This window comes from Solanum lycopersicum, chromosome 1, assembly GCF_036512215.1.
Source record: "Solanum lycopersicum chromosome 1, SLM_r2.1".
Lineage (NCBI taxonomy): Eukaryota > Viridiplantae > Streptophyta > Magnoliopsida > Solanales > Solanaceae > Solanum > Solanum lycopersicum.
This window is the reverse complement of record NC_090800.1, coordinates 35,802,819-35,829,408: the sequence shown is the minus strand read 5'-3', so window position 1 is coordinate 35,829,408 and position 26,590 is coordinate 35,802,819. Positions and strand designations below refer to the sequence as shown.

The 26,590-nt window shown below is 37.2% G+C and overlaps 1 protein-coding gene across 5 annotated transcripts; it reads right to left on the bottom strand.

The window, feature by feature from the left end:
* Nucleotides 1–26,590, bottom strand: LOC101252105 (WD repeat-containing protein 21). Of its 5 annotated transcripts, XM_069297454.1 has the most exons (15): nucleotides 26,427–26,543; nucleotides 26,234–26,346; nucleotides 23,950–24,026; nucleotides 22,569–22,712; nucleotides 13,240–13,278; nucleotides 12,958–13,088; nucleotides 5,094–5,321; nucleotides 4,361–4,539; nucleotides 3,976–4,076; nucleotides 3,303–3,464; nucleotides 2,410–2,465; nucleotides 2,247–2,304; nucleotides 732–849; nucleotides 545–655; nucleotides 1–465 (listed from the first exon to the last, which is right to left on the bottom strand). In XM_069297454.1, the coding sequence occupies exons 3-15, from the start codon at nucleotides 24,001–24,003 to the stop codon at nucleotides 386–388; spliced, it is 1,461 nt and encodes a 486-aa protein (XP_069153555.1). In that variant the 5' UTR covers nucleotides 24,004–24,026; nucleotides 26,234–26,346; nucleotides 26,427–26,543; the 3' UTR covers nucleotides 1–385. The 5 variants fall into 5 exon arrangements, with proteins under 5 accessions (XP_069153555.1, XP_069153553.1, XP_069153556.1 ...); XM_069297452.1 differs by lacking the exon at nucleotides 23,950–24,026 and having other exon boundaries at nucleotides 26,427–26,568; XM_069297455.1 differs by lacking the exon at nucleotides 13,240–13,278 and having other exon boundaries at nucleotides 26,427–26,547.

Here is a 26,590-nt window from a genome sequence, read left to right as displayed (position 1 = left end):
TTTAACAACACAAATTGAACTGGAACAAAAAGAAAAAAATCTTACAGAACCACCATGTAGGAAGTTAATGAAAAAAGGAAAAAAAAACTTACATTCCCTCTAAAAAAGAGGGAAAATATCAAAGAAAAAAGGTAAAGAAAATTAAAGCTTTTACAGAAAAAAAAAACACAACAGTACTAATTAATTAATTATTAACGGGGAAGCATAACATTAAAATAACGAATAAATATGACAGGGAAATTTTATAATAAATAAAAGAAGACAACCCGCCCTGCGCCTGTATAACATCAAAACTGCACGTCTGCACCGCCTCATTGCCATCCCTAATCAAAACCAGCTGACAGTAATATGTGCATTCCAAGTAAGAGACCAAGAAGACATTTCCTCAAGGCCAGTCCATGAAAAACAACCCTTCTTCGGATCCAAGCCATGCACCTTGTATCTGTTTTCCCATTCCTAGGAGACCTGTCAGAAATTGGACGCATCAAAGGATAGAAAACATGTATTACTGGCGGGATATGGACCAAGCAAAGGTGGGTAATACCTTCAGTTTTTGGCCAGCTTACAACTGAGGGGATCGAATCCATGAATTTATCATCGAATAGCAGTTCGCCAGATTTGATACTCCATAGCCGCAAATGATAGTCCTCTCCACCTAACAAGAGTGTCTTTTAGCAAGTGTTCACATTTTTCTATTGTACTGATACAAGCGTCAATAAAGCCATAGCTACCTGACATGACCATTGTCTCTGATGAGTCAACTCCAAGCTGTATCCGACTATGAGAATTTTTATTTCCCAGATATGATTGAATTGCACCCCTCATTAGACGACGATCATAAAGATTTATCTGGAAATATGTCAATGTTATAAATAATCCAGATGTACAAGACAGACTAATTAAGTGATCCATTTCTAATCAGCCAAATCACTCAACTATATGCACTTTAATAGAGACTGCACAACACACTCACCTACCATAATAAATCATTCAGCTTTTGATAACTAATTTAGGGGTCGTTTTGGCTTGTGGGATGAAGGATAACAAAAATACGAGAAGTTTATCCGCATTTGGTTGAACTTTTTATTCTAGAAATTAGCTATCTCTGGATTATTTATGCTAAAATTATGGTATTATTTTTGTACCACATTCAATATGTAATAACAAACCCAGGATTAGTGACCATGGAATAGAATACCAAAATGATAAAGATGCCCTTCTTCAAAGCATTTCTCCCGAGTCCTTTAAAAAATCAAGGTTAAAATTCAAAATAAAAGTTTATCCTAATTTATCTAAGAGTGAAACAAAACTCATGTTTTATATTATTTACTGTATTATCCCATTTTTAGTCCCATGAACAAAACATTTACCAATAAAAGTATATCCTCTAAAATAATCTCGTCATTATTTGATCCCTGTATTATAATCCTAGTATAACTTGTTCACCAACCAAAGGACCCTTGCACAAGCAGGAACTAGTTGTTCTTATCGGGGACTCCCTGCCCATCTCTTAGGAAAAAAAAGCTCAAACTATGCAGAGAAAATGCAGGTATTCGCAAACAAGAAGTCATCTCAAACTATGAAAATGTAAAAGATAAACCAAGAAACCAAATTTTAAGGCCTAAAATTCTAGAAACATAGATCAGCTTAGAAACTACAGTTACAATAAAACCAGTCCTCTTATTCCAAATTGAGAAACCAAAACCATTAGCATGTTGTTGGACTTTAAATGGAACGGAAACTTTTAGAAGGAAATTCAACAAAGAGAGACCTTGGAAAGAAAAACATTAAGAATCGAATAATCATGCAAAGAAACTACTAGGTAGTACCAGCATACCACGATCAATGGGATAGTATCTCTCACTGTCTCTGCTTCTTAAAGTTATGGATAACTAACAGAAACTAAAGAATAATGATAATAATCATAAGCTTCGTGGCATCTAAGAAAATGCGATAATTTGAGACTCAGGTGCCCACCACTACATTATGTATTTTTGAAATCTCAATGAAGCATGCTCCGAAAGAGAATTTTCCGCTGCCACAACTACATTATGTGCAAAGAGATAAACCATCTCCAGCTATTACACTTGTAAAAAAGGATTGATTCTTCTGGAGCCCTTTTAACACAAACGTTAAGGGACAGACTTGGGTGGGAAGCATCAAGATAATGCTCATCATCAAGGATTGCAAAAACAGCTGAGAGAAAACCCTAGTATATAGCCCAAGGAATCACATTAAATACTAACCGATCCATCCATAGAGCTTGCCAGGAAACATTGCTCATAAAGTCTCAAAGGTGCCAAACTGCAATATCAGGAAAGGGAGAAAAAAGCAAGAAAAGAATTTATTAATGAATTAAGCAAAAAATGAGAAGTCCTCATGTAATATTGCAAAAGAAAGCTCACTAACCAACATACAGATGAAGGCATAGAGATTGTGTTGCAGTGATACATCCTCCCTTTGAGCTGCATAGAAAAAAGATATCCACCAATTTTTACAAGTGTTTATCTAACAAATATGGAGCTCTCATAATATCTTCAACCACAAAAATTTAAGAGTAGAGCAGAAAATTCATAGCCTAAGAGGCCATTCCTAAATGAACTGATTTTCATAACGAGAAGACAGCATTGGGGAGTCTTTCTGAAATGTCTAAACAATTTTCCTGTTGAATTATTCCATTACTGCAACATTTGAGAAAACCAATCCAATGAATTAAACATGAGCAAATGATATAAGCTCTTCTGTCACATTCAAAGCCCCCAAGGCCCTATTTAAATGAAACTGATATCACTACAACAACATAATTGGTATCTTATTGAACTAAACGGACATTTTTCACATTCAATACTTCCATTGTTGAAACATTTGGGACAACTACCAGTTTCTGTAAATTGAACATGTGTAAATGATAAAAACTCCTAATCAAGTGCTCCTAATGATGCCTTTAATTTTTAGCTTGTCTTCCATTATAACAACAAAGCGTAAATGAATGTAATTTTATCTTTGCTTGACATCCACTTAAAATGACTAACTTTGTTGTTTCTAAATGAATGTTAGATTGCCTGACGATAAAGGGGGATTTAACTTTGTGTTCCAGAATTGAATTTGAAAGTTCCCAACAACTGGGTCCTGTTCAAAAATGAACTCTCTAATTTCCCATCTTTGAGTAATAACATAAACTCAAACCATGGCTGTAATTTGGGATAGAAGAAGTTCACTACTGCTCTTGCAAATGCGGTGGGCTGGAGGGAAGTTTACTGAAAGAAAAGAACACACACGCTCCTAGTGAAAGCAGTTAATACCTGGAAGGAATCTCTAGCAGCGCTTTTAAACCTACTAGAAGACCCACTAGAATGGCACGGAATTCTATTCTGAGGAAGCCTACCAGAAAATTCTCCTGGTTTTAGACGGGTATCGATGGATAAAATTGTTCCATTTCTTAGCCCACATAAAACAGTATTTTCCTGCAATACAAAAAAAAAGAGGAATATTCTGAAAACACAATGTCAGAAACTTCACCTTCCAGGATGCATAAGAAATGTTACAGATGATTCCAGAGGATGCTTGTCATTTCCAATTGTCACAAAAGTTCATCAAGTGAGCACCTTGTTGCAGATGAAAGACAAGTTTGAAGAGCTAGGAATATACTATATTCATGTCCATGTGTATCACAAAAGCAAGAATTGAAAAAATCCAACAGTTCAGTTTTCAATGAATACATAAATGAATATGATAATGTGCATTTATTTGGATTGACTAATTATGTAACTTTAGAAACAAAGCATGACCAATTTGGATTACTAGTTCAGTGAACAGACGACGGTATTTGTCATCTTCATGTTTTATGAAATCTTGTAAACCAATTGTTAATATGAAGGTTTGCAAGATTATAAATTCTCTTGTACAACTAATTGCAATTTATACAATGCCACAATAAGTAATTAAAGCACAAATGATGGAGTATGAGAAATTTACTGAATTATCAAATTGTATGGAGAACACGTCGCTTTTAGACCGACGAACCCAGGATTTCACTCCTGTTTCTATGTCCAACATTGCAGCTCCTCTGTTGGTTCCTATATAATATTAAGCAGGATATAAGAAACTAGCAATGAAGAAAAGTATTTTTCTTCTTGGAACTTCAATAAAACATGCAGGCCAAGTAAATTAAATAGACACAACCCATAATTAAAGTTTGACAACTTGGATCACAAAAGAGCAGAGTTTACTTCAAATCAGAGGGTAAAACATTGAAATGACAGCATGGGAATTGCATTTCAAAGGCCAATTAATCTCAAAATTGGAATTCTATATTAGCAAAGGGACTTTAGTAACAGCAAACATGGAGGAAAGAACTAGCCTACTACTGCTTGTTTCTGATCATGACTACGATCTGCTGTCCAAACTGTACACTCAAATGAAGCAATCTCAGAAATTCTTGTTCTATCAGTAGGTATACTTGAATTAAGATCTAGTGGTTCACTGAGGTTCAGAATGTTGACTGTTCCACCAGATGATTCAGCTCCCATAGTAGTTATCCTGAGCTCTAGCGTTAAGTCTCACAAGTGTGATACAGACTTTGTCACCTTTCTCAAAAGAAAAAAGAAAACAGAAGAAAAGGAAAGGAAAAAAAATGTGACAAGAATGTACGATTTCAATCATGTTTTGGTTGTCTTACTTCGAGTAGGTATGGACTTTAGAGTGGAGCGGAAAGACTTAATTTTTGAAGAGCAGTGAGCCAAAACCAAAGATAACAGTTACTTTTTACAAATTTGAAGATCTACAAGAATAAAAAGCTGGTCAATTTAACTACTTTAGTACTCCAATATACAAGAAGCAGCAAAAAGTATTACACCAGCAAACACTAAAGTAAATTTATTAAATTTCAAACAGGCAAGTAAAATTTTATATACCCGACAAATCGAAAGCTCTAGCCTTGGATTGAAAACAAATGTGTCGTATGAGTCACCAAAGACAAAATCAGACCAGCCAACTTACATTATTATAGTTGAAGAGGACAATATAACAATGAGGAACAAAACCTATTTATTAAGGCAAGAAGCTATTGATTGCTCAACCCTTAAAAAGGATACAGAATATGCTTTAAAGAAGCATCACTAACAGGTGCAGGGTGCTTTTGGGACATCTTTATACAAGATATATTCGATGGCATATGTACAAAAGCTCCTGGAGGTCTCCAGACATGTCCTGGTGAGTCATAATACCCTTCCCTGTATCTGTCTTTGAGAGTCCAAACACGATCTGGCAAGCATTTTACCCCTTGATTAAATTGTTGTCCAACCTTTCCAACTTCAAATATACTGCGAACGTACTAGACTTCAAAACAATGTATTGGAAAATACGTTCCATACCATTATGAATTTTCAACAAGGATAATTCATCAAACAAGTATGGATCACAAAAATTTTAACTAATAAAGACAGTCCATGCTGCTTAAAGAAATTGTAACCACAAACATGAATGTACATATCTGATCGTAAAACACTTGGCATGAAAAATTGAACATTAAGGATTTGTTTGGAAAGCCACCTCATGATTGCATTTGATGTAATTACTAGGGAAGTAATTATACAGCCTGGTAGTAGTCACAAAGATTTCTTTGTTTGTCATAATATAATTACTAACATGATGTGTGGTTGCAGAAGTGTAATTTTACAGTTAAATCTCTATCAAAAAAAGTAATCCTAAATGTTTGACAAATGTGTCTATGTAAGAAAGATTATTAAATTTTATCTATCACTAGGTAAAGATGCATATTGTTTTTTGAAAATATTAAAGAACTATAGATTTGTAACTAATATTGTAAAAAATAGTTGATTTATAGTTAAATAAATAACATGGTAACTAAATTAATTAATAAAACTTCTAACCGGGCACACACAAAATAATAAATATTCTACACTGCAAAGTCACAACACAAATCTAGGGTCTATTCCACAGTTTGAGCAAGTACTGTATGCTGATGATACAGTAGTTTTCTGTGAAGTAAAATAGGCGCAAAATTTTAACTTGAGGGTGATTCTGGTTATATTTGAAGCTTGCTCAGGCCTTAAAGTCAACTGGAGGAAGAGTAGCATGTTCCCAATCAAGGAAGGTTGTGCAGTTGAATCCCTGGAAAGCATTCTTAAGTGCAAGGTGGAAAAGCATGCCATTGGGATCCAAACATAAAGCAATTCAGATCTGGGATGGCATAATAGAAAAGTCTGAGAAAGAATTGACATTATGGAAGTCTCAATACTTATCCCTGTGAGGAAGAGTAACTTAATTAATTCAGTGTTGGATTCCATGCTAACTTATGTGATGTCATTGTTCCCAATTCCTGGAAAAGGTGATAAAGGCATTGGATTTCTTGAGGAGGAACTTTCAGTGGCAAGGAAACGAAATTGAGAAGGGGTTCAATCTGGTTAAATGGGTGGCAGTCCAACAGAATAGGAAGAATGGGGAATTGAGAGTCAGAAACCTTAAGTTACAGAACAAGTGTTTGTTAAACAAATGGTTACGGAGATGTGTTTATGAAAATCCGGCCCTATGGAAAGAGGTAGTTCATCATAAATATGGGCAAGTAGACCATTGGTGCACAAATGGAGTGATCTCTACATACGGAGTTGGAGAGCAGAGAACTAAAATTACTGGAACAGCTAAAACATAACACTAAGATTCTTGTGGGAACGGGAGATCAGACAGTTCTGGACAGACAAATGGTGTGATCAAGGGATTCTAAGAAACTTATTCCCTGGAATCTTTCCATAAGCTCTAACCCTGATTAAAGAATAGAGGAGATGTGGACCACGAATGGTTGGAACCTAGTCTTCAGAGGACTTCTTACTGACAGGAAAATTGGTGAGGTGGTGAAGCTCGGGTGTCCTAGGACTAATTTGGATCCAGATAGACCGACTTGGGATCACCAAAAAAAGGGGAAGTTCTCTGTTAACAGGCTATACAAATGGAGGGGGGGAGTAAGCAGGTGCAAAAGAGGGGCATCAATTTTGCATCAAGGTCTCTTATGTAAGGAAGACCCTTGAGACCAACAAACATTTATTCTACACTGTAAAGTGACAACACAGATTTGGGCCCTCTTCACCCCAGCATATTCAACATCAGCTGGACCATGCCAGAACAGACAGCAGATCTAATAAGGTGCTGGATTAGATGGGGAGGCATCAAAAGTCAGACGAGGTGGTGGAGCCCAGTTCCAGCATGCATTTGGTGGACCCTACGAAAAGAAAGAAATCAGAGAATGTTTTAAGGGAAAGAATGTACTATAGAAAAGATTATGTAAAAAGTAATTACTTCCTTAGGCTTTTGGTGTTAAGAAAGAATATAGATGAAGATATCCAACTAGTGGATTTCATAAGAGCATTGTAAGTATCTCCAACTTTTTCTTTCCGAGTAACAACTATTGGAGGTGGCCAGCATAGCCCTTAATGCTGAGGAATAAAAAATGTTACCAGTTTCAAAAAAAAAAAAAAAATTCATGCCATTCACTTGGACCCTCACTTCAGTGGTCCGGAAAAATTAAAGCTGATTGGGTGAGGTCGGGAGAGGCCTGCAACCATAATGGAAAAAATTTCTTCAAAAAGGTCACTCGCCGGCGCATGTAGCTGACGCATTACCAGAGGCGTGACTGTTGGCGGAGCCTACGACAGTCTTTGTCAGATCTGTTTTATGGGGTTTGGTCGCCGAAGGCAGGGAAAGCTCTGGTGGTATTAGTTATCCCATAACACTGATGAAGGGCTCAGAAATCTACTGTAATAGTGAGGGAGAACACTCGACGTCTTTTTGAGGAGAAGGTACTCTAGTGCTGCGAATGAAGAAACCTCACCTCAATAGACAGCAATGGCTCTGATACCCACGAAGATTTTAGAATAAGAACGACTTCTTGTATTTCTGGTGTCTTTACATCCCAGTAGAAAGGCTATTTGTACAATGAATCCGATAACTAATTAAGACAAGATCTGATACCCATGAAGATTTTAGAATAAGAACAACTTATTGTACTTCTCGTGTGTTTATATCCCATTAGAAATGCTATTTGTACAACGAATGTGATAACTAATTAAGACAATCAACTACAATAAGAAATACTTTATTCCTATAATAATTAGGCTAGGAAAGTTAAAGTCTTGATTAACACAATCAATACATAGTGTTATTCTAAATGTTGAAATGTGTTAAATACTTCCTCCCAGGCACTACTCCCAACACTCCCCTTTCTCCTACTTCATAGGAGAGAGAAAACTCTTTTTCCGGCAACTCCTTGCCGAAAACGTCCTTTCTTTCTACTCTCAACTCCCACCGCGGTAGCCTTTTCACCGAACTCTCTTTTTTTCATTATTTTCTTCTTTCACTAGCAGAGCTCTTCCTCTCTTGATCTATGATGGAGGAAAACAGGATATATTTCAACGCAGGCTTCAAGTCTTTCGATATAACAAGATGGACAGTGGGGAGAAACATTTGGTTTGAATGGGTCGAGAGAAGCCGCAAACTGATGAGAAGGTCTTCTATGAGTGCGAAAATCATGAAATGACTCTGCACAGTCCTCAAGGAAGCATCCAAGGATAGAGAAAAAGGAACCAGAAAATGGAAATACAAAGAAAAATTCACTGAGACTTTCTGCACTAGGAAAGTGAATGAGTACGGTAGATTCTTGAGCATTTTAACTCTTGCTGGTATGGAAAGAGTAGTTATAATAGTTCCAGAGTTAGCTATAGATGCTGGGTGAAATGAGATAGCCTTTAAGATAGAGAGGTTCATTCAATGCTGTCACCAACTGAATAATGTAGTACAACCCAAACTTTTTAAAGACCTCTCTTATGCCACAGCAGCTGGAGAAAGCAAATGGAGATCAAACACTTTGGGTGAGACTGAGATCTCGTACAGTGAAGGAAACCTTCAAGTTACAGAGACACCAGGGGCAAGAGACACTGGACTTTTCAAGAGGTGCATTGTGAGCTCTTTAAATGAGGGAGAAACACAACTTCCCTCTTTATCAGACATCAGGAGATGGATTGTAGTCTCTTGGAACAGAGTGTTTGGGATTAACATTTACGAGATGGTCAACAACATGTTCCTCTTCGAATTTCCAAACAGGAACATGGCAGAACAAATCTTACAGAGGGAGTGAAGGTGGGAGAAATCATATTTAATCTTCAGTGGTGGAACCCAGTAGTAGGATGTGAAGATTCTAATCAAAAAGCCAAATCCACTTGGATTAGAGCTTTAGGAGTACCTTTACAACTTTGGTCACAAAGAATCTTCATAGAAATTGGAAATCTTTGTGGAGGATGGGTCAAAACTGAGGAGGAGACGGATTTGAAGAACCATTAAAAGTGGGCAAGAATTAAAATCCGTGGAGATGGAAAAAACTGCCCGAGCGAGATTTCGATTGAGAGAGACGGGATATCCCAATTTGGGTAGAGAGGGAAGTTCGATTTCAAATCTTGATGCCGGCGGTAGAAGAAAATCACCAGCTAGTCATGCCGGAGCTGGGAGAGTGTAGCAAAGAAACTGGAGGTCTGCCACTGTCTTTTAACCAACAGGTAATAGAGTTGTCTCCTACAGACATGGGACTCCCAGAGACAGCTGGAGTCTTTTTAAATGAGACCCCACATTCATGTGCTAAGGAAGTAGAGACCCAAGTCTATTTGAGAAACTTTTTGGGCTGGGGCAATACTAATTGGGCCTGATAGAGCAAATATCATTTTAAATGACTTATCAGGCCTAAGTGAGGTAGCCTTTATTGATCCTTTATGCTTTGAAATAGAGGACCATGCTCCAGTTCTTAAGAGCACTATTCTGCAACATGATACTATAACAAAAGAAGGGCATGCAGAACATGGGAACTCAATTATAAACTCAGGAGATGCTTTGAATCCCCCCAAAACGATGGCGATGGAGGTTAGCAGTGATAAACCAGATTTATTTCTGGAAATTCAGAAGGATCAAAATACCACATCAAGCATGCAGACTGACAAACAAATTGAGGAGTGGGTGGTGGAGGATGCGTATCCCATACAAAATGACATGAGCTCCGCAGTACAAAAAGAGAAGGAAACATCTATGTGGGTAAGACAAAATCTTATCAAGCTGGGAAAAATGTTTGGTGTGGACTTACAAGGACATGGGGAGGAATCTCTGGAGCTACTTATGCAAATAGACAGTTGCAGACAAGCTAGGAAGATAGAAAGTGATTCTATTAGCAAAAGGCCTAGGTACAAGGGGGTTCAGGAATTGAAAAGCCTGACTTCTTTTGATATTAATTTCAAATGTGAGGGGAAGAGAGAGAGGGGGGAAAAGGACAAAGTTTTACAATGAATGTAAAACTTGTGTCCTGGAATGTTCGGGGATTAAATAGCGGGGATAAAAGAGATTTGTGAAGAGTTTAATCTCCAACTGGAAGGCTGACATTGTATGTCTACAAGAGTCAAAGTTAGAGGGGAAGATCCATCATATAATAAAAGAGATTTGGGGTGGTCGATGGGTTAAGTATGTTTGTTTACAAGCAAGTGGCACTAGGGGGAGGCATTTTTATGTTATGGGACAGTAGATCATGGAAAGGGGAAGTACTGGAAACAGGTTCCTACACCCTCACCTGCAAGTTTGAGGCAGTGTTTCAGGATTTCAATTACCACAACAGGAGTCTATGCTCCTAATGGAGACCTGAGAGAGAGCATGTGAGGGAGGAAATAGGTGCTGTTAGAAGTCTTTTTGAGGGACCTTGGGCAGTGTGTGGAGATTTCAACATCATAAGATATCCATCAGAAAAGAGAAATTGCAAAAGGAGAACTCTAGGTATGATAGAGTTCTCTGATCTTATTGAAGATATGGACTTCGTGGACTTACAATTGGTAGGGGGTAACTACACTTGGTTTAAAGGGGACAATAACAATGTTGCTTCTAGAATTGATAGGATTTTAATTTCCAAAGAGTGGATGCTAACTTTAGCAGAATTCAACAAGTGGTGTTACAGAGATTGTGCTCACATCACATTCCCATTGCTATACAATGTGGAGCTTGGGAGCAAAACAAATCCTATTTCAAGTTTGATAATTGGTGGCTCAACACGGAGGGTTTTGAGGAAAAAATTAGAGAATGGTGGGAGTCTTTTGTATTCACTGGTAAGCCTGATTATATCCTTGGGTGTAAGCTCAAGGCCCTAAAGGCAAATTAAAGGAGTGGAGTAGAACCAGTTTGGGCAACCTAGGGTTACAAAAGGTCCAAATCCTGATTCAGTTAGCTATGTTGGATGCGGTAATGGAAAATAGAGTCCTAACAGAAGAAGAATCAACAATGAAGGCATCTTTGATTATGAACTATGAAGAACATCATAAAATGAAGAGATAGCATGGAGACAAAGATCAAGAGCTTTGTGGCTGAAAGAGGGGGACAAAAATACCAAGTATTTCCACAAAGTGGCCAATGCACACAAAAGATGCAACAACTTTGATCAACTGATAATTTAAGATGAAACAGTGAAGGATCCAGAGAGAATTACAGGGGAGATTATTGGTTTTTATCAGAAGCTTTATTCAGAAACCTCATATAGAAGACCTTCCAGCAACCTAATCAACTGTCCAATGGTCACTGAAGCTGAAAACAAACAGTTAAAAAGGGAGTTTGATGAGCAAGAAGTACTTGCATGTCTAAAGATGTGTGCCACGGACAAAGCTCCTGGTCCAGATGGTTACACAATGGGGTTTTTTATCAAGTGTTGGGATGTAGTGAAGAAGGATATCATGGATACCTTTAAGAATTTCCGTTCTCACAATATCTTTGAGAAGAGTTTTAATGCCACCTACATTGCTTTGATCCCAAAGAAGAATGGTGCCAAGGAACTGAGAACAAGTGGATGACAAAGGAGGTACTTACACCATATGGGGTAAGCCTATCATCCATCAGAATCTTGTGGCCTCTCTTGAAGATCAATACGACCATCAGGGTAGGAAATGGCATCAAGATTTCATTTCGGGAGGATAAATGGTTGGGCAACTTTAGCTTGAAGTGTATCTTTCCGGAGATGCATGACTTGGCAGTGAATAAACAAGTGAGTGTAGCTTAGGTTTGGACACAGCATGGATGGAATTTCCAGTTTAGAAGGAACTAAAATGATTGGGAAATCGGCACTGTGGTTGATTTTTTTGGTAGGTTGGAAGCTTTTACAGGAACAAGGAATGAACATGATAGATTATGGTGGAGCAGAAATAACAAAGGCACATTCAAGGTAAACTCTGCATATAAGTTGCTAAATCAAGATGGACAACAACCTTCTCTTTGGCCTTGGAAGCAGATTTGGAAACCTAAAATTCCTTTCAAGGTGTCATGTTTCACTTGGCTTCTGGCAAGAGAAGCAATTTTAACACATGAAAATCTCAAGAAAAGGAAGTTCTCCATGTGTTCTAGATGCTATTTATGTGGGGAAGAGGTTGAGACAGTCAATCATCTGTTTCTCCAGTGCAATAACATCCCAGCCATGGAGGATCTTCATTAGTCTCGGGGGTTTTGCTTGGTCTATGCCTAACAGAATCATGCATCTTTTATACAGCTGGGGAGAAGTAGGGAAGGGAGCTGCAGATAGAGGTAGATGGAGGATTGTCCCAGCCTGTAATTGGTGGACTGTTTGGAAAGAACGAAATGCTAGTTTGAGAGCAAGAATTGTGATCTTCAAAAGATCAAACTAAATTGTATCAGGCTTTTTAGTTTCTGGTGCAAGCAAATGTATTTAGAGGACACTGAATCCATTATAGATATCCTAGGTTCCTGTTAGGATTCAGATTCAGTTTTCTTACTTTTTGACAAGCTGTAAATATGGTTTAGTGCAACCCAAGCATTGGTTTCAATGAATATACACAATGTTACCTTCTCAAAAAATCAAACAAACTGTTACAACCAACTCCAGTTGAGTTACTCTTTAAGTTTCAATTATAACAGAAGACATACCATAATGAGCCATTCATGCCACCTGTCAACAGAATATCAGTCTCTACCGGGCCCTCCGGCGTGTTTTGATCAACAGTCAAGTGCTCCAAAGCAGTGTTAACAATTCTTTGTGTGCCATCATACTTCCAAATCTGAATGCATACAGTACATATATATTCAGATAGAGTACATTAAAGCGCATTAATAACAAAAGATAAGGACAACGATGAGTTGGTAAAGCTTAAAGATACAATATATTTCCCTTATTTATCAAGAAGGAAGTAAACACCACACAAGCCCCACCTTTGGTGACAGTTGGTCATAATAGAATGGAAACAGATCCTACACATTAAAACAAAACCAGTGAAAGAAATATTTTCATCCTAGAGATGGAAATTCTGCTGGTAAACTTACTATTGTCTAACCCTTTCATTCAACACCAATCCCAAACAATCTGACATTGTGAAGAAAGAAAGATTAAGATAGAACTGGGAAAAGCGAAATGATTAAATAACAATAAAAATAACAAGATTCATATTAATGAGATGAAGACATATACTAGAGGTAAAGGACATAAGGTAATTAGAATAGTTGAAATGTTGTGAAGGTGACAAAGCCCCAGGTCCAATCACTGTCATCAATTTAAAATTTTCAGAAGAGCTTCACACATCTTATACAGTACTAAGATATAAAATAATAACAACTCCCTCCGTTTCAATTGGTTTGTCTGCTTTCTTGTTTAGAACATTTCAAAAAGTGTATTCCCTTTTTTGGGAACTCTTTAGCTCTTACTTTCAACTAGGCATGTTTAAGACCACAAGATTAAAAGAAATTTTGCTACATTCTACATATCTTTAGTCTAAGACCACAAGATTCAAAAGCCTTCTTTGCTTTCTTAAACTCCGTGTCAAGTCAAAACCAAACAAACAAATTGAAATGGAGAGAGTAATACTAATGATAATCAATGTGAAGAAGTAACGGGTTTCAGACAAACGCTTATACCAAATTATAGCAAAATTACTTGGAGAGGCTAAAGTGTTGCATTATTAAACTCGTTTTGACACTCAGATGGTGTTTTTCATTGCAAGGCAGATTACAGATAACATCTTAGTTGCCAATAAACGCCTGGACAAGAGGTGAGGCCAGCTAAGGTGTGTCTCCTTGGTAAATAGGATCCTAAGGTCTTCAACAATGTAAATTAGAGTTCCCTTTTGTATATGATGGAAGACGTGGGTTTTGGGGAGAAGTGGATTAACGGGATGAAATATGTCTCTTCATTGTCCTGAGGGTTCCTTTCCAACTAATGAGGAATTCCTTCTTTCTCATTCTCTTGATGGATTGAAACCACCGGCTCCATCAAGCTCTTCTGTCGTAAAATACCGCCCCCTTCACTTCCTTGTTGATCCAACACCGTAACACCAGCCTGTTGACTCCTCTATTTTCCATTGAATGCCCTTGAACCACAATTTTTTTTCCCAACAAGCAGAGATAGCAAACTCAGCTTTTGGAGTCATTTCTAGCTGAATTAATTTTTTCACAGTTTTCGTGATCATCAATTCTCTGTTGTGCATTTGACAGTGATCTAATTCCAAGATTCCCATTTTAATAAACCCAACCTTAATTAATTTTTAACCTGGACTTCAAAGAATTTTTCAATCTAATAGAACAATATTTGATTGTTTTTTTGTTGGCAAGAAAATTCAACGAATTTGGGTCATGGTTTTTTGTACCAGACTACCAATTGTGAGCAATTTGACTTCAGGGATTCGGCCAATTTGAACAGAGCACCATTACCTTTGGTTTCATTCTCCTTGTCTGCTGCATGTATTTCAAGTTTCAGGGGCAACAATGTTCAGCTAACACAGTTTTAGCGGACATAAGAGAGGAACATGAGGCACAGGGGTGGGATGGGGTGGGGTGGGGGGAGCATGCACCACCGGAAATTGATTGACATCTCAGGTTTCATCATCTAATTCCAAGTTCTTGCGTGATTCAGCCTCTGTTTCTAGTCCTTCTGAATATTTGTTTTCTAGTTTCTTGCTTGATTCTGCCCTCTGTTTTATAGTTCCTCTATATATTGCTTTCTAGTTTCTTGTTGAATTCTGCCTCGGTTTCCACTTCTTGTTCCAAATGGTTTTTAGTCTTGTTTGATTCTGTAACTGTGTGCTATTTAGTTTTTCGTTCTTTTATTTTTACTGTGTTTTCATAGTTTAAGCGTAGTAAAATCTACATACAACAGTTAAAAGTTTATTGTGGCTTTGGTGAATGATGGTAGAGTAAGGTCATGTTGGTGAGCTCGGGCTGAGGGTGGGGGTCAAGGGTCACAAGGGAGTCACTAGGCTGAGAATTAGGTCTTCAAACATAAGGATTTGAGGGGGAAGTCTACAGAGTTACTAAAGATTCTCAAGAAGAGGAACATCAACATAGTTTGTGCCCAAGAGACCAAATGGGTGGGTAATATGGATAGAGATGTTGATTAGTTTAAATCTTGGTATTCAAGACCCTCGAAGAACAGGAATGGCTTAGGCATTTAGTAGATAGGGAACTCGGGGAGCTAGTGGTAGAGGACATGCGGGTGAATGACAGGATGATGACAATTAAACTAGTCACCGGAGAATCTACCTTAAATGTAAATAGTTCATGCGCACCACAAGTGGGCTTGAACGATATGGTTAAAAAGCTATTTTGGGAAGATTTGGAAGAGTGTGAGGGGTATTCGGCATATCGAGAAGCTATTCTCTGGGGGGGACTTGAATTGTCACATGGGGACAACTTCAAGAAGGTAGTTGTACTATTGTAGTTCTTGTTTTGATATCCATCAATATTTATTATTGTTTGCAATACTCTATCCTAGTATGTTGTTTATTGCGTTCTGATTATTCCACTATTTTTGTTGTTGTTGTTGCTCCCTTCTGGTAGACTTTGCACTGTTTCCTTATAACTTGCTAATATTTTCTTCTTTGTATCTGAATTGCTGCATCTGAGCGCAGGGTCCTTCAAAACAGCCTCGCTACCTCCGAGAGGTAGTGGTAAGGTTCGCACTACATTCTACCCTACCCAGGCCCCACTTGTGGGATTCCAGTGGATATGTTGTTATTGTTACTGTTCTCTTCTTCATTGTATTCAGTATGGATTCCTCACTGTTGTACTCTTGTAATTGCTTTACATACTTGATTTTTGAGATTCGTTACTTGAGACAAGGGTCCATCAGAAACAACCTCTCACCTTCTCAAGGCAGGTGAGCCTGTAAGGCTATGTACACACCCCCCCCCCAGACCCACTTGTGGGATTGCACTGGATATGTTGTTGCTTGTTAGGAGGTCTTTATTTTCTTTTTTTTCTTAGTGATTTAGAATAGAACACGTAATCAAATAGAAGAGAATGTATAGGAATTGCCATCTCAAGATTTTCAAAGGGATTGATCAAGAAAGATCTTTTGTTCTTCTTATATATAAGATCGTGATTGGATCCGCTGTTGGGGTTGAGATAGCGCAATTTCTTATCTCTTTTTCTTTATATTTTGATTTGAGGAACTCATTCTGAAAGTAGCATTGGAGAAGATATAGAGGCCTTTACAGTGGGAACAACTAAGAGACTTCAGAATTCAGCCAATATCTCACATATCATACAAAAGATGCTCTAATTTTCTGTGACCTAGTGAAGACAAGTCAAATTTATTAGCTTGTCCTACTTGTCTTTGAAGCTGTCTCTAAACTATAAATCTGGCATAGAGAATGATGTACCCAACATACTTTGTCAATGTTTTGATTTCTTTCCTTGGGGACAAACACAAAGCTATGACCACTTGGAATGGGATTCTGGAGAAGTTTGAAAAGAAACTGTCAACCTGGAAAAGACAGATTTATCACCATGAGGGTAGACAAATGCTAAACAGTGTATTCAACAGTATCTCAACTTACATTATGTATGCATTTTCTATTCCTGAAGTAGTAAAGAAATTGGATAAAATCGGAGGAGATTCTTATTGGAAGGAAATAGGCAAGAACTCCCATGTAGTAAAATGGTAAAGGTGATCAAAGGGAAGAAGAGGGACCGAGGGAGCAATCTAAAGATAACAAAAAATAGTTTCATTCAGAAATGGCTATGGAGTTGCAATCGAGATCAAGACTGTATGGAATGACCGACCAAACCAAATATTATATGCTCAATCCTTGCTGCACCCAATGTTGCTTGTTGCCTTGTACTGCATATGATGTTGGTTTATGGAAGCACACAAGAAGCCAATGAGAGGATTCTTAATCAGAACCATTTTGAAATAAGCAATAGATGAGGCATATTTCCATAAGAAGAATTCCTCGACAGCCTTGCAACTGATACTGATACCAGAGGGAGATGAATCTTAGAATGAATTACCGTGACTGGGTAATTGACATGCACCTCTGTATTCAAGAAGCTAGATATGACAAAATTGTCTTTACAAACTGATTCTCTGATATGGGTTACTGTAAGGACTTGCGAAACTTCCCCATAACAAAAGACTTCCCCTAACATGATTTCGCCTTGGAGTCTTGGAGATAAGCAAAGCACCCCTGAAGGTAGACTGTTTAAGCTGGACATCAGTTCACTGTGCTCAGCTCACAATCCAATCTTCAGAGGAGGGGGGTGGCCTTATGAAGCAGCTGTATATCTGTTCTAACGATATCAAGAACATAAATTACTTATTTTTACACTGCTCAATTGCTTCACAGTTATGGAACACATCAAAAATATCTTAAATACCATGTATGTGATGCCAAAATCTCTCAAGTTGCTTACCGGAGTTGGTCCATCCAAAAGATTGACAAGTGATATCGAAAGGTTTGGAGTACAATTCCAGCATGCATTTCATCCGTGGTATCAGAAGAACGAAACACTAGGAGTGATTTGGTTGTTGGTCAGAGAATAGCTATGCATGTATTAAAACTTGCGCAACTTTATACGTTGTTTGGTTGCAAAAATGAGAAAACATAACACCCACCTAGAATCTAGCATAAATTGTCCAATGTTTGGATGAAATTTACTCTTTCACCATAAAACATAGCATTGCTAATACAATGTTTGGTCCGTATTCTCTTTTCTACATAACTAATATATGTATAAGTAATGAGGGGATCTACGTATTACTTTATGCAGGGTATAAGATGGAATAACTAAAATACGTGAATAACTAAACTTCGCATAAGTAATCCTTGCACCCGCATTACTAATATCTGCATAACTATTAAGTTACCATTTCTCAAAAAATATCTTTATAACTAACCCTGTATTACTATTACACGCATCATAACTCTAACCAAAAACCAAATGACCCCTACATGCTTTAGAAACAAGTCAGCTTAGTCCACACACACACATGTCTGCATGTGTGCTCTGTGGGTGCACGTGCGTGTGTGTATGCATGCTTCGATCTATTAGTTTTTTCTGTACAATACGAAGATTGTATATTATGGACACATTAGTGGATTTTCTCAAATTTCTTTAGGAAATATAGAAGTCTTATGATCTTTGTAACTCTTTTGTAAATAGTAGGACCTTCTTGGTGTTGTTTGTGTCTTTCTGATTAGTCATTAGCAATAAAACCTTTGTCTTACTTATCAAGAAAAGATCATTTCTAGAGACAATTATGTTTTAAGAAATAATAACTTGAACTTGAAAATCCTACCTTTTATTTTAGTATTGCTAAGGAGAGTTGCACGATATGGAACAATTAATAACTGCATATGATGTCAACCATCGAGATCTAGAAAAAGCAAAGATATCTATCTTATTCTCTGCAGTGAAGCCCCACATTTATGATTTTCCATTAGAGTGCTCCATTGGTCTTAAGAGTAAATCTTATGCACTAGATTCTAGGAAAAAGATACAGTGCATTGTCAGACTATCACACATCTAGTTGACCCGAGATAAGATAGCGGTCATAGTTAATCAACAAAACAAAAAAGGTAAGGAAACTCACATATAGCCACTTAAAAATAATTAATTACTCTTCATAGCTATAGTTTGATAATTACAATTTGTAGCTATATGTTATTTGGATGAGAGAGGCGAGCGAGACTGGGAGAGAGAGGAGAGAGGCGAGAGAGGGGGGGAAAAGTGGGAGAGAGGTGAATTCTATATGTATATTGGTTAGATAATTGTATATTATATATATGTATTTGTATATATGGCAAGAGAGATTGGGAGAGGAAGGAGAGAGGCTAGCGAGACAGGGAGAGAGAGGAGAGAGGCGAGCGAGATTGGGAAGAGAGTGGGAGAGAGGTGAATTGTATATGTATATAATTGTATATAACTGTATATTATACATGTACATTTGTATAAATGACAAATGAGATTGGGAGAGGGAGGAGAGAGATGAGTGAGATTGAGGGAGAGGAAGGAGAGAGGCGAGCGAGAGACGGCAGAGAATGGGGAGAGGTGAATTGTGTATGTATATAGGTTAAAAAATTGTATATTATACATATTTATTTGTATATCCTGACGAATTATACATATACAAACATGACTAGTTATACAAACTCGAAGTCCGCTCACATAATTAATGTATAATGTTAATCGCAAGTGGTAATTATAGCAAACTATAGATATGATGAGTAATTAAATAGTACTCCCTCTGTTTAAAAAAAGATGGCCTAGTTTGACTTGGAACGGAGTTAAAGAACGAAAGAAGACTTTTTAATCTTGTGGTTCTAAATTAAAGTTATGTCAAATGTACCAAAATACCCTTTAATCTTGTGGTCTTAAAACATGTCACGTGAAAAGTTAAAGTTTTGCCAAAAAAGGGAACGGGTCATTCTTTTTGAAACAGACTAAAAAGGAAATAGGATCATTCTTTTTGAAACGGAGGGAGTATAAGTTTGCTTAGCCGCGTAATATTCCCAAAAAGGTATACCACCTCAACTTGTAATATATCACTCTTAACTGAAGATTATAAAAATTACAGGGCGTTCAACCTTAAACATTAGGAACATTATAGTAATGAAAATGAAATGACAACTTTGATGAACTCAGGAATTGGCAGAGCCAATAAATGAGGGAAAATCAACAATGAAGCATGTTGAGCTATGAGCTATGCTACATACGAAGTTTTGATGATTAACAAACATAACAAATCTGATACAAGAAACAATAACTAAACATGTCTAAAATAATGACTAGTAGTGTTTATGCAAAACTACTGAAAACCAGTTCCCCAACAAGTCTGCCAGAAGAGTTAAATTATAGAATTACATTGCATTTTTTTCAGGCCAATGGATTCGCGGTCTTATACACACTTTCCCAAAAGTATGGCAAATTCTTAAATCCATTTATATAGTCCAAGCCCACGGCAGTGGGTAGATCCACCTCTGGTCATGAACCATCGCAAAGAGGTATTACAACTTACAACAGCTATGATTGAGCAAGCCATATGCCGACTTTGTGAAACCCATTAGAAGTCACAGCAATAAGCCATGCATCTTGATTCGAAACTACTACAACCCCTTTTAGCAAAACAACACCTCAATCCCAAACTAGTTATACTTGAATCCTTAGTATCTGTCCACTTTATTTATACAATCTTATGCCAATACTCAATAACATTCCCATTAGTAGGACCGAGAATTAATTGTGGATAAAAATTACATATACTTTTAGTTACACGCGTACAATAAGCTTGTTGAACCACACAACAAGACTGACGGAAAGAAGGAAATTGAGCTATACCCTCTTCCTTCCTATTGTTGACTGTTTTTAACTCCTTTTCCCATACTTCAAAAGGAAGAGATCATCGGTGCAATGGTAAAAGTAGTCATCAGGTTCAAGCCGCAGAAACAACTTCATGCAAAAATGCAAAGGTAAGGCTAAGACCTGAGGTGGTCCAGCCTTCCTCGAAAGGTTTTTCAATAAGTGAAGGAACTAGGTCCTTCACAATAGATTACAGAAGACAGCTAATCAGACGCAAAGCATATTCCAAGTACATGAAGGATTCCTTGAGGAGTTGGGATTACAACTAATCACATGGATCAAGGAACAAGAAATCATGACTGGAATATTACCATATTTGCACACATGGAAAGAGATTGGAAATAGGAGAAAACAAGAGAAGGTCGGCAGGCGAATGGAAACCAAGTTTGACTTGGATTAGGTTCTTGAGAACATAAACACATTTTTGTTTGATTGGGAGAAGATGAACAAGGCAATTTCTACTCCTATATAACGCATGAGAATGATATTGTTAAAGACAAGCGAGAAGACAAAGACTCCAATGCATAAAAAGAAAACATTTGGAGTGCCTTCATGAGAGAGAGTAACTGGCAACATGAAGAACATGTTCCTATCAAGATTATTGCTGCAGTTCTTATAATCTAGTTTGATTCTTTGTGCTTAAATTGTAACCTTTTACATTCATAGACAGAGAATTTGCATTAGGTATTTGTTCCTTGAGTGGCAAAGGTTGTCAAGACTGGGGTAGAATCTTGAAAACGACAGTTGCAACTAGGAAAGGTGAAATGTGCTAGAATCAGCCCTTTTGATTTGCACTTATAAAATATGCTCAAATGTTGGTGAATATTTGAGAGAAAACCTACTGGGGTAGGCTGTGATTTTTGACTCCCCAAAGGAAGGAGTTTTCCACGCAAAAATCCTTGTGTTAATTATTATCCCGCATTTTCCTCTTGATTAATTGTTGAAGAACCTGATTCGTCCGTACACAGGTGGCAGCATAAAATAGTAAAGCCCCTTGAGAATCAACCACACAACTTACCTTGGGGCCCAATTATGATTTTGTCTGTGCTAGATTTTCAAATATTGAGCCAAAATGAAAGCATTTCTGTTATCTTCATATTTATGTGGACAGACATAATTTGCTTGACTGCTGATCAGGAAATCTGATTCACAATCCTCAGGTTAAGTTTTGGTATCACTTTGCTTTATGCTCGAAGGTTAAGGGTGAATAACCAAATTTCTGTCACCAAGTTACACTAGCACTTCTGTTGAGAACTGAAAAAAACCCCTTTTTCTGAGCCTTTTTCATGTAGGAAAAAATCAACTACTGAACCAAGATAAAATAGCCAGTAAAATGGAAGCTCAACTAGGGGCTATTTCCAGATTTATATACAATGTAAGGACATGCAAAAGAATTCAACACAGATTAAAGACACTGAGGGCATACAAGTGGATATGATGCTTGTTAATTCAGACACTTCATTTGAAATCAAAATTTCCTTTATAGTTTATTCTATCTTCATATTTATGTGGACAAGAATATTTTTCTTGACTTATTGGATCTCACATTTTTCAGGTATGGTTTTTGTTTCAAATTCACTATGATCTCTGTTTTATGCACGACGGTTAAGGGTGCATAACCAAATGTCTGTGACCAACTTATACCAGCAGTTTTGCTTATAAATTTGAATCAATAAAGGAAGCTGATTGAATCAGCTTTGGGGAACAGAAGGGGAAGAGAAGCTGAACCAAACCCACTTATTGCAGCTTTGGATTTGCAATTTTTATTTACTAGGAATTCAACAACTAAACCAAAATAAAATAACCAAAAAGACAGAAAGCTCAACTAGGTGCTATTTCCAGATATATATACAATGTCAAGGACACGCAAAATGAAGTCAACACAAAGATTAAAGGTGCATGGAGCATACCAGAGGGTATGATGCTTGTTTCTTCAGGAATTCCATTTGAAAATTTAGTTTCCCTTTTCTGGATGCAATGACTTTACCGCACAACTCCCTAACATGGAGTAAATTATTGCTCCCTGACTTCATGCATTTCCCTTTGTCTCTCTCCTACAATGTAAGAAGGATTCAGTTAAATTAGCACCCTAATAGAAGGCAAAGAAGGAAAAATGCAGTCTGGTACCAACTGTAAAACAATATTTTCCAAGATAAATGTGAATATCAAGCTTGGAAAACCTGGTGAAATTGATGGAAGAAACACCAAACATGTCCCAAACTTCTCGCTCCCACCGGCCACCTACTCTTACTAGAAGTCTAGTCTCTCTCAAGTTCAGTTTCGATCTCTAACTAACTTACTTAATAGGTCAGGCCGACCGGAAAAGAGAAATCACACCTCGCGGTGCTTACACCTCTCGTCTATCGAAATTCTGTTCAAAAAAACCTCGTTCAAAAACTTGTACAAGTATGCCACAGAAGTCATGGGTGATCATTGGTCTGATGCTTTGGGCGAAACCAATTCCCAGGGTGTGACGGGCGGTGTGTACAGGGCCCGAGTACATAGTCACCGCCGCATGCTGATCCGCGATTACTAGCGATTCCAACTTCATGTCGAGTCAATCAGGCTCAACGATCGGGAGAAGCAAAATGAAATCAGGATTTGGCCGAAAAAGAAGCAAGGCTATGGTATCTCAAATCTTTCCTCTGGAGAACCAAACCAGGACTAGGTTAAGGGCCTTGAAAAGCCGACGATCTAGGTACAAGAGAAGACTTTATAAGCCGCTTACTCGGAACATCAAAGTGTGAGACGCAAGGCTTCTGCCTAGAAGCAAGCTACCCTCTTTGCCACTTTCAAATCAATATGCCTAGTCTTTCTCTACCGTCAACTCGACGTCGTCGTCACCTGCAAGATAAGGCCAAAAACTTGCACCACTGGAGCAACTTCTTCTCTCATCCTTCCTAAGTGTTGCTCTTATACTTACTTAAGAACAAAAAGAATAGCTAGGTTTCCTTTTCGCCTCTATAATCAAATACACATGAAGCAACAGAGGAAATGCAATAATAGTTCCTTCATTATGACCAAGTAAAAAGATACAAGTGGCCACAATATCTCTCTGCAAGCAATAATAATTTGTTACATGCATATAACCCTCTCCAGGGTGAGGGCACCATATTATGCAAGCTTAGTGCACTAGCCCAAACTTATAAGCTTGAAATTCACATGGAAAATACCATTGATAACAATTCGACACAGGAATTAAAGTGTTTTTCTCCTTTCCGATGTTCACAGAAGTGGTCCATGACTAGGAATGTGTACATTATATAACAGTACCAATAGCATGACACTTACAATGAAAACTTTCATCTCCTGCACACCAGAGCTTCTTTGCCTCCCTATTTCCATCAATGCAAGTGACCTAAACCTAACTGATGTGTGCTCTCCATTAAATTCTATCAAAGACTTTGATATTAAATCAAGATTAATCACATATATTTAAGATTAATCAATTAAAGCATCCACTTATTAATACATGCATCCTGACTGCCAGGATATGTAATAAACCCTCTGCTTCTTAGATCTTGTTTGCTTATGGTGATGATATTTTATTTATTCTCTTCCATTTTCATACAAATATCATTGTCAGTTCATGTTTTTTCTTTTCAAAATGAAATTTTTTGCATCTGCTTTTCTTCTTTCACATTGTCAAATTTTTTTTCACCAGGTACATGTATTATTCACAAATAAAGGGAGAAACCCTGTATATAAGAAGTATACCAAAATGAGAGAATCTACACCTAAAAGATGGTTCTCAACAACCTAGACCAGATCCCTATTTAAAAAGGCGCCTCATGGGTACACCAAAACGATACTAAATAAAATAAACTAGTTTGCAGTTCAACACAGTCTTGGGCAACCCCTTCAAAAGCTCTCCTATTTCTCTCTTTCCAAATGACCCATATAAATGTTCTCATAGAAAATGGCTCAACTGAATTCGAAATTGCAAGCCAGTGAAGCCACATATAACTTTTGAAGACAAGAAAGAGAGCATTGTTAACCTCACATAGTTTTAGGTACAACATAATCATGGAAAATGTGTTGAGACTTGAGAGTTGGATTCCATTATTGAGTTTCTCAGTTCTTTATACAGTCAGTGAAGTTCATGTTTGGATGTACTTTTCACTAGCAAAACCTTTATGCTAGTTTACATATATAATATTCCTTTATCGCCTATAAAAAAGAATCTCATTTTGACCCAATTTACAAAATGTGGCATGTTGAAGACCATACAATGTAAGGGTACTTTTTGAATGTTATTATATTTAGCTTATGTGTCAAAGATCTTCTTTTCTTTCTTAATCCATGTTTCTAGTTAAACATTGTCGTAGAAAATGAAATGGACATCAAATCAACATCTTGAACTCCAAATTCAATCAAATACCATCACATAAAATAGAATAGAGGCAGTAGTAGAAGTAACAACTAGCCATGCTTCCAAAATTTTCCCCAACATAGTTCATTTTTTAGAAGCAACCTGACAAATCTTCATTCCAGTATATTGAGCTTATACGATGATCAATGCAAGAAAGACAAAATTAAAGGGATTCTAGCCATTTTTACTCTTTCTGAATTTCCAAAGATAGCTTTCTTCTCCTAAAACAAATTAAAAACAGAGGCAAAACTAAAACAAGTGGTATATCTAGTATACAAGTGAACAACAACAAAAACTATGGCTCAACCTCTAGCATGTTGTGCTAGCTATCTGAATCCTCACTAATCATATTTCTCAGAATCAAATGAAATTACAAGAAAAAGGTAGTACTTGGATTAAATTCCGCAACATAACACAACTGAACTCAAAGAATGCTTGCCCTAGCAAATTTGCATTCAACCAATAATACAATCTGTTCAAATAGTTGCCCTGCTCAACAGTTCGCCATTACATCTCTATTATTGCAAATATTAATAATTGCATCATTCTCCCAGTTAAAGTATCTGTTTTTAAGATTTCTCTGCCTGAGCGTTTGCTATTACTGCATCATATTACATTATTTTTATTGTTACCAATTAAAAGCAAGCCCATTGGTACTCTTCTCTTTCTTTCTTTTCCCCAAAACAGTGCAATATAAGCTTTAAAACATTTCATGCATACGCTAAACTCAGGATGCAAATAGTAACATAAGGTCTAGATATTTACATAAATTTCAGGATGTAACCAGCTTAAACTCTTAGGGGCTTGGTAGTTGACTAGAATTATGCAGGCATTGTTAATACATGAATCACTCACGAGGAAATTTATGTATTATTTCACGCAGGAATTAGTTGTGCAGACATTAGCTGTTCATGAATTTGTTATTCCATCTTCATAATGTATACATGTACTAATTATGTAGGTTCCTAAATTGCAAACGAACTACCATATTAATTTTATACATAGTCAATTAGTCATAATCAACTACCAAATACCAAATTAATTTTATGCATAGTCATAATCAACAACCAAATACTGTATTAATTTTATATACAAATATAATCAACTACCAAGCATGGTATTACTTATAAAGGATCAAATATTTCTTATAATCAGCTACCAAACAACCTCTAATAAAGAAATAGGTGTAGTTGTGATAATTACCTTAGTAGAGACTATAGGTGAAGGCGATTTTCGTTTCTTAGAAGAACCAGGAATCGGACCCTTGATAGGGAAATATCTGTTCTTCTCCGCATCATAGTAAAATCCAGGAAGCTCTGAAAACAAACAAAATCTTAACTTCTCTAAAAAAATTAATTACTAATGGTGAAAAAGGGATCGAGGTGAAGAAATAAACCTTTGGGCATCTCTGATACTTTGCAACAATCTACAGAGTAATGACTTAATCAGCTCTGCAACTTTTGCCGCCAGAGGAGAAAGAGAAGAGCTTGAATGAGTAGCGGGTCGGCATGGGGAATAAGGTCAATGGCCCAATTTGGGATTTTTGACTCTTAAATTTGC